Consider the following 16,618-nt stretch of genomic DNA (forward strand, 5'->3'; position numbering starts at 1 on the left):
ATGACGTGTTCTTTTCGATTGAAAAAAAAAAAAAAACCTTTTTCCACAGCTTTGCTTAACCCATTTATACTGGATGCTGCGCAGCGCAACATTGCCCCTCCCGCCGGTTGCTGCGTAGTGCAGCATTTAATCTCCTGCCGGCTGCTGCGTAGCGCAGCATTGTTGATTCCTTGTCATTTTCATGACGCATGCAGCATATAAATATGTAAAATATGTATAAATATATCATGAAAATGACGAGGAATCAACAATGCTGCGCTACGCAGCAGCCGGCAGGAGGGGCAATGTTGCGCTGTGCAGCATCCGGTATGAATGGGTTAATGACTAACTTGTAAATAGATGTCTTCCCTGACCAATCAGAGCTAAATTTTGTCCGACTTTAGCCAGTGCTACGCAACGTCATCATGTCATATGACATTCAAACCTCGCGGGAGCAAGGCACCTTCATCTAGAGTCAGGCGGCTGCAGTTGCTCTCCAACTGCTTTTATATTAATTAATAATTACATTAGATGTACAGAATAAGGCACAAAAGAAGTAGCCCAACATAATTAACAAATACAAACAACAAATATACACAGCGCCATGGATTATATGCAGAGTTTGACACAATCAAATACAAACTGAAAGTGGTACAGTAAAAAAGATATTTCAAAAAAATATAAAAAAATTATATTAATATTTTAAAATTGGAGCACAGATTGAAGGTTTTCACAGCTTTTCGATAACATGAGGTAGATAATGTTCTGATGTAGGACTCTGCTTCCTTCATAAATGTACAAAAAGAGGGTTTAGGTTTTAACACCTTACATTTATGGATATAAAACTTAAGACAGTAAGTAGTATGATGAGATTGCACAGGAAAATTGTTTTCTAGTTCTATTGTATAATTTGTGAACCCAAACAATACATCCTTTAAACAAAGTAAAAAAGCATCATAGATAAAGTTCAAAATGAAGCACAGATGTCTTGTCACAGATTACGAGTGTGTCCACCAGTCCAAAACAGATGAAAGACAGTCTTTGGGTGCATGTCACAAAAAGTGCAGCTTACGTCAATGTCTTTCTTGAATCTGACTAAAAATTATTTGACAGGATAGCGATGCATGATCTTAAAAAAAATCTCTTTAACTTTGTTAGCTAGTAGAAATCTGTTTGGAAGAGTCCATGTCATGTCCCAGTCTATATCCTGAGCAAGTCCACTCCAGTAACTACAAATTACAGTAGGAACACAGAACAAAGTAAAATGATGAGATTAGTCTGCAATATAATTTGCGTTTTATTATATTACAAGAGTTAGTTCACATTTTTACTTAACCCCTTTTCCAGTAAGCTATTTATAGTGTTGTTGTTTTACCTTTTGAAACCAATGTTCATTTTGAAATAATGCAAAAGTATCTGATTATACTTGAATACAAGTCTAAACTATTTCAGAATTCTTGTTGAATGGTCATACTTTATAAAATTGCGCACTTGATTAAAATCTGTCTGAAAAGATACTTTGGCCCAAATGGTCTATTTTTCTTTTTTCCTTGTAGGGCTCTATTTTTTTGAATGGGGAAATTAGTTTAATTGTTCTGTTCAATAACTTGCAAAATAGCCTTAAAAACCAACATAAAGTCGACCACGCACACAAACACACTGACAACGGACCCATTTGTCCTAGTCGGATTGGCTAAAAACAACAACGCATTCGTTTCATTTATTTGTGGGGAAGTGAGATCTGATCACAAGTGGTCATTTGAGACACATGTGGAGACGCAGTTTAATGCCAGGTGTGAACCAGCGTGCTTAGCCGTCCACTTGTGATCAATCACACGAGATGTATGTTAATGCCAGGTCTGTACAGGGTCTAGATAGTTGTGCTGCAGCAGTCAGTGAAGTTTGACAGAATGATAAATTGCCCTGACTGACTGTCAAGTTCCTATTCCCACTTCGACTGTTTTGTGTTTGCATTTTTTGCTTCTTTCTCCTTCCTGCCAACCAGCAAACTGCCAGCTAATAATAAACGTTGTGCATCCAGTGAAGTGTGGCCATTAACTGTTTATTGAGACAATAATTCGGCTCAATATGTGTGCATATAAAGTCAATGCATATTCTTCAATTAGAAAGATGCAAACTGAAGCAAGTACTTGTAACACATGGATCATCGTTGTTGACATGCTGCTAAGAGAAGGAATGGTGCCAGCATATGTCTGCAGCGTAATGTGCTTAATTAGCCATGTAAAAACTGTGCTTGACAGTGAAGTCCTCAGGAGTTTGGGGTGATTGCTGCATGATAGGGGCACTTACGACTTGAAACCCCGCTCATCAGCTGGTGAAAACTTGTCGTACAAAGTGAATGCTTCATCCTCTCCCTATCCTTATCAACCACTGTTGATGTGCCCTTGAGTAAGGATTCTCCCCCCTGAATGTTCCAGTGCTGCACCATTTGAAAACAACTAATGGGAAACTGCGTAGTTTGGGTCATCTTTGACCTTGCAGCTCCTCCTCCAGGCTTTTGATGTTGATAAAACATGTTCTGAATTAACTTGTACTGTATGTTTAAGTAAAAGCTGAATTTAAATGAGAAATGCCATTAGACAAAGTACATTGGTAACATTCCCAGAAGCCATTCTGTCATTATTAATTTAGCTCTTGACATGCCTACTTACTTTACTCCTAAAGCTTACAATAGCTCTGGTGACATGTCAGCCTTTCAGGTTATTGCCTACACATGGAGTACTGTGCAATGGGTGCTCACCACTCTTTCATAGGTCATAGACAGGGGGATGAAATATAATTTAATGTTTCAGTCTGGTTTGGTTGGGTGGATGGCTGGGCAGAATTGCCTTGATAAGCTTTTTCCATTGAGATTTGAATCCATGGGATAGAAGTGTGACCTTTGAAAAGGCTGACTAGAATACTAGAATAGATATTTGATTGTTTTCTGTGATGGGACTCAGCTGGGGAGCATTTCTCTCTCTTTCCAAGCATCTAATGTACATTTATCAACTATATACTGTATATCTCTTTTTTTGCCTTTTCATTTAAGTACAAGATCTTCCCCAAAACACACCCTGTGGAAACAGCAGCAGCATCCTGTACATTGACAACTCACAGTAGCTTATTTAAAGCTGCATCCAACAGAACCACCTTGGTCCTGAGCTAAGCAGCAATAGCAAGTGCATAAGTACAAGAGCTCAGTCAGTTTCTGTGTGAACGGTGCAATGAATTATTCAAACTTGACTTTATATCACTGCTACATACCTTGAGTTGTGCCTGCCATGTCGCACTAGAATGTGGCAGCTCTTTAAGAGATGCAAAGCAGGTCTTTGGCAGTCTCTTCAACAGGGATCTCTCATTCAGCACTGGGTTCCTTTTCTCATAGTTTGCAATGAGCTGATGTGCAGTTCAAGGCCTGACACTTGAGCATACTTTAAACACGATGGGAGGTGAAAGATAAAGAGTTAGGCACTGCATTTTGAATTTCAGATACCAACAGTAGGAGCCGTGTCTAACATGGCTCCATTCAGCTATTGAGCTGAGTATTGCTAACTAAAGAGGTGCTCAATGGGCACATGCTTTATTGGAGTGTCCGTAACATGATGAATAGTAGACCTTCTTTAAATCAGATGTGATATTGAGTTACTACAACACTACGCATATTAAATGGTAGTTTGCAGGCAGATGATTTCTTTCCAGGCTGTGACTTTAAAAAAACAAAACAAAAAACACTTTAACACCCACCCCCATTTTGAAAGAGGTTCTTCAAAATTAAATATATGAATTCTAAATAGTTTTCAAGATTTTAGGGCAGCAACTAACTTTTTTTACTTTCATTAATGATTAATCTATTGATTATTTTCTTGATTAACCGATTACTCCTTTGTCTATAAATTGTGTACAACTCAAATATATTTTGTCTCCTATCATAAAGGACGAAGGAAATCAGAAAATATATAAATTTGAAAGGCTGTATCCACACAATTTTGGCATTATGTCATAAACTAAAATAACTCAAAATATTCAAATAATTTATGATAAAAAAAATGTTTTTTTTTCTGTTGTAACTTATCCAGTGTTTCCAATACATGGATATAATTGTGGCGGCTCGCCACAATATCAACATTCACCACCACACATTGATTTTCTATTTTGTGTTGTTTCAAAATCTTATGGCTAAAATCTTATTTCATTGTAGAGGTATACATTGATTCGCTCAGCCCTTCCTTGCTCTGCTTACACTGACAACTGACCCGTCTGTCATAGGGCTGGACATGGGGAACACCAGGAGAAATCCCACCGCATTGATGGGCTGGTGGACTGTCAAAAAAAGTTTGACTGTCTCTTTTTTTTTTTTATCAACCCTCTCTGTGTGCCCATCCTTCAGGGTGCACAGCATGCAAGAGCAACAAATATGAAAGCAACAAGGCAACAGCTAGTGGATCCCTCTCACTTCGGAACAATATGTTCACACACCAAAGCTGATGTACGTTACCCCTACATAGGCTATACTTGGATGGACAATCTAGGTAGATGAAATTGCTCTATTCAGAACAGCTTATTCACTCTTTTGAAACTAACTCATTTTTGGCCACACCTGTTCGAGTTGCATGTCCTTCTGTAACTGAGTGTTGACTAGAGGCTTCTCTGTGTGTCCTAGGTAGCGTGTGTGAGGCCTTCAGGGAACATTGGTAAATTGCAGGGTCTACTGATTATCTGCATGTGAGGCATTTAGCGAATATCTATAAATTGTAGCTACAAAATAACCTGCACTTCACTCCCCTCTTCTGCATGAGTCTCTGTATGCACATCGGTCACTCACCGTGCCACCCACCAACACAAGTAAATTTGCAACCTGTGGGAAACAATGAAAGATATGTGCCCTTTCAGTGTTGTAGAGAATTAAAGTTTTTGTAATAGGTGAATACAATTGAGCCTCGTTACACCATAGAATCCTGCAAGCACTTGTCTCAGGCAAAAAGTAGTGCTATGATTTTGGATGTTTTTAGGACTGTGATAAATGCAAATGCAGATCCCACTGTTCTGATTGCATAAAAAAAGTAAAACATTTTTTACTCCAATTTCATACAAATTGTAATGTGTTCTTTATACTATGACAGTTTTTCAAAAAGATTTGAGCACAATATATTGTGTTAATACTAAATTGTTATTCCTCTATCATGATACTACCAAATTCTATTTGACAGATCCCCCCCTCACTGTAATCAATCAATCCTGTATTTGTTGCAGCTGTAAAGGATTTATTGTGTTACTGGGATTCCAGGCTATTTTGAGGGTTGGGAGACACCATATTTTCTAAGTTTTGGTTTTATACATGGCTCTGTATTCTACCTGAATTATCTTTTTCTAAAATGACCACAGCAACTGAAAAGACGAGCATATATGTATATATACTGTATATCATGCATATATTACATGTTCATTTGTCATAGTACTAGTAGTCTGTCTAACATCTCCATAGTGCTTCCTTCCCATGGGTATGGAAGTGGATGGTCCAAGGTAGGACTGAATAACTTACCAAGTTGCAAAGGAAACGGGTATATCACAAATTTACCATTAGTTTGACCAGTCACCTGAAAACTGTAAATAAAAACTTAGCAGTCTTGCAACTGCAAAAATCATGTTTTTTTTATTGTGACTGATGTTAGTGTAACTGCTTCTTCGTATATCATACAACTTTTCAGTAAACCAATTCAATTTCTATGTTATATTAGCATATTCAACAAATTGTAAAATGCATCACTGGTAATGCACAGCACAAGTAAAAGGTGCTGATCAAATATTTTCTTTAGTCATGCTAATTACTTGTCTCACAAGCTTGTTACTCAGTACGCTTATTTGCCATATGAAGTATCCCACTCTCAGCCCTGTTTAAGCTGTTTTTTCTAATCACATAGTCACATAAATCTCTCAACCATGCCAGGTCCAGCACCTGAAATGGTTTCCCTGCCTACACTGCATGTGGCTAAATATGTCAGCACAGAAAGTAACAGTGAGGTAATTGTACAGGTCGCAGAGGTGGCAGCACATGCAATCAGACATGACTTAAGGCTCCTTTGGCCCAGTTCCACTCTCTGGATTTTAGCAGCCTCAGATTGACAGCCAGAGAGCAGGGTAGGTGTTATGTATCAAGGCAGACTAACAGCCTGTTTTTCAGACAGGCCCTGTGCACAGTGTGATTTTACCCCTAGTTCTGGCCCACACCTTGAGTTGGGGCCAGAAGGCAGCAGCGCACAATGTAGCAGCGTGGGTTGTTCTCCATTTTCAGGAGTTAAAAGGATAAATTGATGTAGAAAATGCTGCTCTATGCTATAATGGATTATTCAGCGATGCCTGCCCTATCTGTGTATTGCAGCCCTGAAGGAAGTGTACTCACAGCTCCCCTACACAATGTGGGAAATTGCTTACTGCAACGGCACTTAGCCAGCATTGGCACTGAATGCGAAATTAACCTTGCTATGATTTCTTTAATTTGCTTGGAGTGACATCTCCCTCAGGTGAGAGGAGCCTCCATAAGTTTCTCAAATATTTCTCAGCATACACTCACACACAACTCATGTTAGGTCTCTTGGTTTTACATTGCCTACACCAACAGTGGAGGTTATTTTCTTCCCTAATACAGTAATCTTTTATTCTTCATATTTTTTTCAGCATGTATACTGCCATGTCTGTTTTTTTTATCTTCATGTCAAGGTTAAGCACTTAACATATAATGTTGTATGTGTTATATGTATAAATATATATTCAAGCTAAAAGGAAGTGGTCTCAGACTTCTGGACCCCTGTATATAAACATGTAAATATATATCAAGGATGCAATGTAATGTGGCCAGTGTACTTTTTTATGCTGCAGTCTGCTGGGGCAGCAGCATGTCCGACATGAACACAAAGACACTGGACAAGCTGGTCAAAAAAGCTGGGTCTGTGCTTGGCAGGAGTCTGGACTCACATAGGACTGTTGTGGAGAGATGCATGCAATGTAAGATCGAGGCCATCTTGGACAATACCAACCACCCTCTCCACAACATTCTGGCAGGACAGAGAAGCAGCTACAGCTGCAGCAAACGTCTCATCTCACTGCACTGCAGAGCAGAGAGGTTCAGGAGATCCTTTGTTCCCACATCCATAAGACTGTATAACATCTCAGCCAAAGGAAGTGGATCTAATTATTATTGTTTATTTATTATTAACAGTTATTATTATTACCAATGAGCTACTGGACATATTAAGTTCACCTAGAGGATTAAGTATCTATCTAGCTATCTAGCTATCTATCTAGCTAGCTAGCAATTCTAGTTTAATAGTTTCCATGACCTTTGCAAAGCTCCCTTCCTACCGTAATCGATACGAATACCATTTGCAGCCTGGCCAGGATCATGCCACTACATCCTGCATGAAAAAGATATACTGGCTTTCATTTATTAAGAAACACTGCAGCCTAATTTGAAATTTGTCCATTTTTTAGAAGGATCTGCATTTGAAGCCCATGTAAAACCACGTTTACCCTGGGAAAAAAAACAGTCTAAGTTATAGTCTAAATCTAGCAATATAATACTTATTGCAAATTAAGTCACACCAGATATTTTATTTAGATGAGGATGATTTGGTAAAAAAAAAAAAAAATATATATATCCAGTTTTGTGGCATTTTTATGGTGTTGTTCATCAGTATTTAAATTACAGTACTGTGGTCACCTGCAAAAAATGAACTTAAATGATTGAGTTTAAGAATTTTAACATTTATAAATGCATATTTTGAGGTCAACTGGTCCAAATGAAACCCACATTTGGTCCAATAACTATTAACTTTTCACTTACCAGCAACTTTGTTTTCCCCCTGAGTCTCCTCAGCCTAAACACTATGGTATAGTCAATTTATTTGGCTGCCACTCTGGGTTTTGCTTCATATCCTATACAGTTTATCTAATCATCAGATTGTACAATGTGATCATATTTTGGATGTCTTTATTACAGCTTAGCAAGAGAATTTGGCTGTGGTGTAAAAATTAATTTGGCACCAAAGACAAGGAAACCAGGAATAAGCCATATCTCTGTTCGCTACAGTCATAAACAAAATTGTCTTCACTGCACCTACCTGCAATGTGCTCCACTTGATTGACTAATGCGTTGATGCCAGACAATTGTGCTTGAAGCGGACGTTATTTTTCAGATTTATTTAGAAATTTACAGTGTGATTTCAGCTCTAAAGTTATTACCAGCAGTACTGGAGGACTTTTTTTTAATGTTAGAACATTTTTAGGCATTTTACACTGACCAAAGTGTTGATTTAGTGGTTCTTAGCAAAGTTAGAGTTTATTTCTTTCTTTTTTGTTCTCGTTCAAGGAGCTCAAAAACATTCAGAGGGAGGTAGATGGCTCTGCACAGTTCAGAAAAAGCAGAGTGCATCATAAACAATGTTAGGTGAATGGTGAGAACAGGGATGATGTGGGATGTAAGAGCTGAATAAAAGTCTTATAAAGCTTGGTGTTATTTTGTGGGCTTGGCAAAATTGCTATAATCATGGTGATTATGTTATATCTCCCATCCTACTTCATTCCGTTTGACTAATCTTGGAGGCTTGACTAATGTTTGACCGTCTCAGAGATACAATAAGAAAGTATTTTCATTTTCATTCTGAATCATCAACACTTGCAAACTGGAATATTTAGCTCCACCAATTTAATTGGGAGCCTACATGCCACCTGTGGATATCTCCACAAAGGGTGCTGCTGAATGTGGGAGTCATTATTACTAATGCCAGTTTCTCACGATTGTAGCTTAAATGGAGCCTTAGATTTGTAATGTAGGAATTGCTAAAGAAACTGAGCAGGTGTTTTTCACAGCAGAAATACATGTAATAGAAAAAAAAAAAAACCCCAAAAAACACATGAAGAACCAATAACATTAACAATGGCTGTGATCTGTGAGGAAATACCAGTCCTTATGCTCCAGCTTACTGCAACTTGACAAAGAAAGGAGCCATCTTAAATTTCATGAACTTCACCCATGCTTTCCTAGTGTAACAAGTCAAACTGTCTGCCATGACAAAGGTATCCATTCAAATTAACTCAGTGTGTGTGTTTGCATGACAAAGGCTTTGTCCATATTGTAGAAAATGTAAAAAAAAAAACAAAAAAAAAAAACAAAACGTGTATCTTAACATTTAATGTCAACCTTTAATGCTTTCCTCATTGCCAGTTACCATAATTAAGGCAGCGACAATTAAAAAGGTTGAATTGTTGAAACTTGATTTACACTTTAATATATATTGACATGATGCATCTTCATTGCATCTTTTATCTGTTCTTCATTGTTCAGTGATAAAGAGCTCATTTTGTCAGTTATATTTATACTGACTCAATGTTGAATCAAATGCAAGGTTCTCATTTTCAAACCACTTACCCGGAGGCACCAAAAATCAGTCAGGTGCTTTTTGTATTATGGTCAACCAAGCATAGGTGACCCATTTTGCAACCACTCTCATCATGAAAGCTACACTTGTTAACCGCATTTAGGAACTCTGTTTCCTCACTTCGCAGCATCAGTAGTATGTACGTTTTTTATGTCTAACCAAAAGTATGCTTAAACGGAAATTAATAGTTTTAGTGTGGTTTATAGTGCAGTACAATTGGTAATCAGGCTGGGTGGCACCAGACCAGCAGCCTTGAACAAAACAACTTTAGACCAAATTAAATTAAGTACCATCAGGTGAAAGAGATACGTCCTGTACAAACTGTTATGTTTTGCAGGCAAGAATAACACATCCGGTTTAGATTTTTGCCATTTAAAGTAAAAGTACAGACTTGTGCCTGAATAGATCCTGATGTTTTGTGTGAAATTAACTCAGTATGTTAGAGATGTTGTTTAATGCCTAGATGTATTCAATCCACTAAAAAGAAAGTTATACATCCTACAAGAAGATGCGGATGACATTATTGATAAGAATGAGTGTTTTAATCCAGTACAGTCTCAGGCTTAAATGCATTAAAATAAATTTGTTATTTAAATGTGAACTATATGAAAAATGTACATGAATGTGAAAAGTAAAACTCAAAATCAGATAAGCTGCTCTCAACTTCAGAGGAGTTTGTGATTTTGCAGAGGTCTGTATGTGAATTTCTGCCGGCTAAAGAAAAAATTATCCTTTGCACATGCATTTACCATTAGGGTTCACCTGAGCAGGTGGAGACACCACCTCAATTTCATGTCAAACCGAATACAAAAATAGAGGCTTAGGCATAGTCCACACGTACACAGTTTTTTTTATTAAAACAAGGGATTTCCTCCTTTGTTCTTAAACTAAATCCTATGCAAACAAGCAGTGTTTTACAAAAAAATCTTCACCCACATGAAATCGCTAAAACACACTGTCTAACTCGCTGAAATTTTGAGTACCACTGTTCTTCAGCAGACAAAAATACAATGCGCAATGCCGTCTTAAATCACATGAGACCTCATCATGTGATGAGGAATTTTTGCTTAAGTACGCACGTCTGCAGAGGCATTTGAGCATGTACATTAAACTGTTGGTTTTACATGATCCCTCTGATAGTAAACACTTTCCCTGGGTGTGGGTGATAAAATGTCTTTTTTCATGTGAAATTACGCTGTTGGCAGTGTCCACATTTGGGGTTAGGTGGACAATCTGTCCTCACCAACATGTTCCTGAGGTTTGGAGGTCTTTTGAAAACAATCCGTGGTGGGTTATCAAGGTGTCCTTTGAGGGCAGGGTCTGTGGTTACAATATGCCAGTGTTTTTGGATTCCAGTGGACATGTCTTTGGCCAGAGGCGAGTGATGAATAGCACAGGTGATCCTATTGTCCATAGTTTTTATCCTGGTGGTGTTAAAGCACACAAGATTGTGTTAAGTTGGCAAAAAGTCCGCAGGCTTGTGTCACCCACTTGTGCTTGTAGCTTCTTTGTAGGAACCTGTGTTCCAAGTCTATCAAAAGTTTTTACCAGTTCCTGTAGGCTAACAACAATGGCGCATCAAGGTAAGGGTGAATCGTGTGTGGACTGATAGTGAAGTGGAGTGATTCCTCAATGTAGCGGAAGAGTAGATGTCCTTTACATGCACAGTATGTATAAAATATAAACATTCCTTTTCCAAAGTTAAAACCAGCACTATTTTGGCTACACTTGCCATTGCACAAAATCTCTTGACGTGAAACAAAGGAGAGAACAGCGCACATTCTAACATCACTAGCCAAAAACTCAGATTTCCCTTTCTACACGTCAACACTGAAGACATTGTTTTTGAACATCTTCATCCTTGAGGGAGTTTTGCAAGTCGTCTGTTTTCAGTGACCTAAAGCGCAGTTTATGTGTGGACGAAAGGTCATAAAAAGCTCATAAAAAGCCACACTTGAAAAAAAACGTGTACCTGTGAACTAGGCCTTAGAAATCATATTGGCACCTTGCAAAATTGCAGTCAATGGCCCATAAGTCGGTCTCTGTTCTCATCCTGTGGCTCTTACATTGCCACACAACCATCTTCATAGAAGAGGAGTCTTATCCGTCTATTTCATGTATGAGTTTTATTTTTATGCTCTACCTTGCCCTACACAACCAACCTTCTCAAGTGGCAAATAAATGATTGTTTGTGTTTCTCAGAAAGTGACAAAACAAGTTCCTGTGCTTCTCTGTTGAAACCTCAGCATTTGATCGAGCCATTTGGTAAATGGTATTGGAAGCATCAGGCACACTTGGCCTCATGGGTCAGTGCTTTTGATTTCATTGCCCTAGAAAAAGACACAAGTGCACACAGTGGATTTCCACATACTAAGTATATAATTCCACATCACAGTGAAATACAATGGAGCTGTGCATTCAGGGCAATGTATAGGTCAACCATGTCAACAAAGGGCACTGAGACATAAAATCCTATGAAAGTTGCTGTCCTTCTATCAGAATAACCCTGCTGTGTATGTACAGTAGAGTAGAGCAACCACTAATGGTTCACAAAAATCAATAAAAGCTGTTTTTGCAATATGTAGACATTCATTAAAATGAATACCCAGTTTTAACTCTGACGTGTACAATGGATGTGTTGATCCCACTGACACACACATGCACACATGCTGCTCTCTTTCTGTGAACCAGTGGTGCATTGTGAAACACAGTCAGTGGTGAGATTCCACATTTGATTCCACAGTGCCACTTACTATTACACAAATAAATGTGCTTCTCTCAAACAGAAAATGACAGTGAGATTACATTGTTTTGTTTTGTTTTTTTACATTTTATGCTTTGTTTTGTTTTGTTATGTTGTTTTTTTTTTTATTATTATTTTCTAAGCAGTAGTGTTGTAAGAAACACAGAAGTCTGGTAAGATAAATACACTCCGCCTAGTCTTTTCAAAAAAAGTCATTTTTTCATTCTCCTTTGCACAGTTTTGAGGCAGATGTGAAGTCACTTAAAAGGTAGAGGTGCTGGCTTGGATAGCCTAGCTGAGCAGAAGACCTACTTATTCAGTGGAACAGATAATATGTGATCCCACTACATCTGTCATAACTTTAATTCAAGGTGTATTACTGAGGCTATAGGTTTCAGCACAGCTACTGCACAGGCAATCACTTGGACTGAAGCCATGGCAAGAATATTTCACACATCAACCAGTCCGTTAAAGTTAAATTTCATCTAAATGTATTCATTTATTTTCTGATTATATTTAGGACTGAAAAACTGTCCTTTTGCTGCACCTAACTGCTGACCCCTGGTGCCCTGTAGAGATTCCTGAGATTGTCGCAGATTGTGGCAGATATTGGGTCAAGTCAAATTTCCCAGCATATTATTCACAAAAAGCTCTGGTATGTCTGTTCATATACACATAACTTAGGTAGTCATAGATGTAGGTAGAGAATGTTAACCTAGTCTGCTCAAATCCCTGCTATTTTTGACATCAAACTTGCACTGCACCATTTGATCACTATAGTGAACACACTCTGTACTCAACATCCCCTCCCACATCAGTGGGATTAAGTTTAAAAAATACAGTGTGCACCCAATAAAAACTGCTTCTACACTGGTGCAAAGCCCAGCCATGTGCCATGCACCATCACAAAAATAGAGCACTTTGTGTTATGTCTCCATCCCTGTGCACTCTTGGCATATTAGCGGGTCTGTTTTGGAGACACATCTGGTGCTTGTTTATGGATCAGTTTTTCAAACATTTTCATTCCTTTGCTGTTGTTTGCGTAGCGACCACTATCTTTGCCAAGACTCTCGGACTCCATTGTTGCCACCACAACAGTCTGAGAAGAGACAGGAAAGCTCATTATCGACAGTACCTTGAGTTTCAAGTTTTCTTTTTTTGACATCGTAGTTAGCAGATAAAAAGCCCCCAGGGTTCAGAAAGAGAAAGTGACATTATATAAGAATTCAGCTCACTTACAGGGGAGATTGGCAGCACAAAATGGCAGCATTTCTACTCCTGAAGCATGGATTGTCTTGACTCTGACTGCTCTCTTTTATGAGATATTGCTGAGTCAGTGTCTGGTGTTTATGGCTTTCTGAACAGTATGTTGAGCTCAGCTGTACTTGATTGTGCACTCTGTTTGATCCCCATGCCTTCCAAATCCAGCCGCACATCTTCTATCCCAAACCACTTTTATCACTCTGAACAGCTGTAAATAAATAGATTTCACACTGAGCACCACTGGGTTAGAAATCCATCCATCCATTCATCCATTAAATAATAAATTATGATAATTAATATGTCAATGATCAATACAGATGCCTAATATTTTTAATCATCTGCAGGTGGCTGTCATTACTAAGACTTGGCCTTTAATCTGAAATATAACCGAACACTGCCCAGGGCAAAATCATTTCATTTTCTCTCGCAGTTTAAATATGTCAAAAAGGGAACCAACTAACAATTATTTTCAATATTGATTAATCATTTGCTATAAGATGTCAGTAGAATAGTGAATAATCCTTGTTATAATTTCCCACAAACCAAGATGATTTCTTACAATCAACAGCCTCATACATATTCAGGTGTACTTGATAAATGACTAGAATGATTGATTATTAAAATAATTGTTGATTGATTTTTTGTCAATCATCAACTAATAAACTAATGTTAAGCAATACAATGAGTGACATACCTATGCTCAGATCTCTGATACTGTTGATTGACACTTGAGACTTCATTGGATAAAATTGTGCCATGTGCATCTATCAGATATAAAATAATAGTTTATACTAGGGGTGTGCAAAAAAATCGATTCACAATAGAATCGCGATTCTGTCTACAAATTTAAAATCGATTCGTAAATTCCAAAAAATCAATATATATTTTTTCTGTCTTGTAACAGCATTTACATTGTTTCCTGACATGAGTTTAGCTCGCCAGTCCTATAGATGGCACCATGTCGTTTTCTGCCCAGGTATTCCGTGGCTTGAGTGAGAGCAAAGCTCAGTGTGAGCAATGGAAAACATAAAGGAAAAAGTAATTCAGCCCCATCTACATTGCGTTTTGACACATTTCAGATTTTTTAACGGTTGAGGAAGCAGCTCAGTCAAAGCCTTGTTATCTGCAGTTTTATATTCATTTTTAAGAGCTCGAAGATCTGATCATATGGCGTGTGGAGAGCCAATGTGGAGAATCGTGTGGAGAGCCAATAAAAACAAATAAAATGGTCAAAGTTGTCATTGACATTTAAGGTGTATCGATTGATTTCCAAACGTCAATCATGCACTGAGTAACACGCAGGAAAACATTCCACCTTAATAGTTAACGGTAGCTGCCGGTAGAGTCCGAGTTGCACACTGAATTAAATCGTTAATTAGTGAAGACTCATGACAAAGTCAGCCTATTAAACTCGTACATATTGTGCTGCTGGAAATGAAAGCTAGCTTAGCTACGTTTTCATAGCCTAGCCTGTTAGCTTAGCTTGACCTCTGCCTGCACTGCAACATTGCCTCTGAATGGATGTTTATGGCTTCACTTGTTCGACACAAGTAAGTAAATTAATTCAAAACACAAACTGACTTTGTTCACTCACCTGCTGCTTAATGCAACGCTGATTACGGTAGTATGGTCTAATATTACTGAGCTGGATGTTTGTCTGATGCTGCGTCATATTCTCAACATGATGAAACTGTTAATAAAGTCAGTCTATCATTTGATTATGTGATCATAGTTGACTGATGTATGGTATCTGGTCATCGTAGGAATAGTGGTGACTTAACCTTAGAAATGAGCTGCAACATAATGGTGTCCATACATGCTTGCGCACACATCATAGGTGCGCTCCAGTACTTCAACAAATAGCAGTACACCTCTGACCATCATACATATATGAAATATACACTATCATATCTACTATATGACCTATCACCATTGATTTTGAATCAAAATCGAAATCGAATAGAATGAAATGGAATCGAATCGTGAGCTCAAGAATTGAAATCGAATTGAATCCTTCGATTTTCTGAATCATGCACCCCTAGTTTATACTTCACTTAAATTCAGGTCACCTTTATATTTATGTCTTATCATTTTCGTTGAATTATACTGGATACCATACTGTATCTCATTAATGCTTCCTCACATTATTATACATTCAATTCCTTATAGTAATATATTTGCAGTGTGAGCTAGAATGCTCTCGTGACACCTGTTACTATGTTTTTTTTTTTTTAAACATTTCTGAGCAGTGGATTTGTGTGCATTTGTGCTTTCTCCAACTTTTTGGGTGTACTACGCCCCTGCCAATATGCCAGTCATGGTGCAATGCCGCTCCTGCCTTTGGCACCGTTAGCTAACCGTAAAGCACTGACATGTGCATTGAGCCATCAAATTTGTCTGTCTTCCAGGAAGTAGCTCTAACTGGAGAGGAGTTGAGCAAATGATGAGTGGATGACAGGAAATACACCATTATTTTATTTTCTGCCACCATATCGGTCTGAATGGATCGATGCACTGCTAATCCACTGCTATATTAGGATGCAAGGAAGGTAATCAGGAATTCTCTACAATACCTAATCGCATTACATCTTCTACTCAGGTTTAAAATAGAAAGCCTTTTACTACAAATGAGGGCTTTCCACACACTAACCATAGGCTACAGAAAGCCTAGCACTATAGACTGAGTGTGTGTGTATGTGTGTGTGTGTGTTTGTGCGCTGTGTTTGTATTCTTTGTAGACATGGTGTAAGTGCTTTGCCTCCATTTTTCTATTTCCAGCCAGGAAATATGACAGTGGCGAATATCTTAACATCACCGGCATCACAAGGGACCAGGCTGGAGACTACGAATGCAGCGCTTTAAATGACATCGCCTCTCCTGACACCAAAACAGTAAAAGTCACAGTCAACTGTAAGTATATCTCTTTCTCCTTCCTTGCTTCCTTTTTTTCCCGCACTGGACTAACAGACACATGAAAGACACTAGGGCAGTCTTCAATGATACCAGTGTCATGTCCCTGACTGTGCACCTTCCAGAAGTTTGAAAAAGTAGAAAGCTAGAGCTTGAAGTTTCTTAATATTTAATGTGAGAATTCCCTTTTTGTCTGTGCATGTAGGTGATTAATTCACACTAAGGAAAGGTCTGACTGTTCTAAGCACTATTCCATTATGCAGGTAATGAGTCTTTCAAAAGTGTGAGG

General features: G+C 38.2%; 1 protein-coding gene across 2 annotated transcripts in view; it reads left to right on the forward strand.

The window, feature by feature from the left end:
• Positions 1-16,618, forward strand: part of negr1 (neuronal growth regulator 1) — a 139,014-nt gene that overhangs the window by 65,522 nt on the left and 56,874 nt on the right. For both annotated transcript variants that reach the window (XM_056379460.1, XM_056379461.1), the window contains exon 4: positions 16,198-16,329. In XM_056379460.1, coding sequence (XP_056235435.1) covers positions 16,198-16,329 — 132 coding nt within the window. The remainder of the gene's footprint in view (positions 1-16,197; positions 16,330-16,618) is intronic.

Source organism: Seriola aureovittata, chromosome 6, assembly GCF_021018895.1.
Source record: "Seriola aureovittata isolate HTS-2021-v1 ecotype China chromosome 6, ASM2101889v1, whole genome shotgun sequence".
NCBI lineage: Eukaryota > Metazoa > Chordata > Actinopteri > Carangiformes > Carangidae > Seriola > Seriola aureovittata.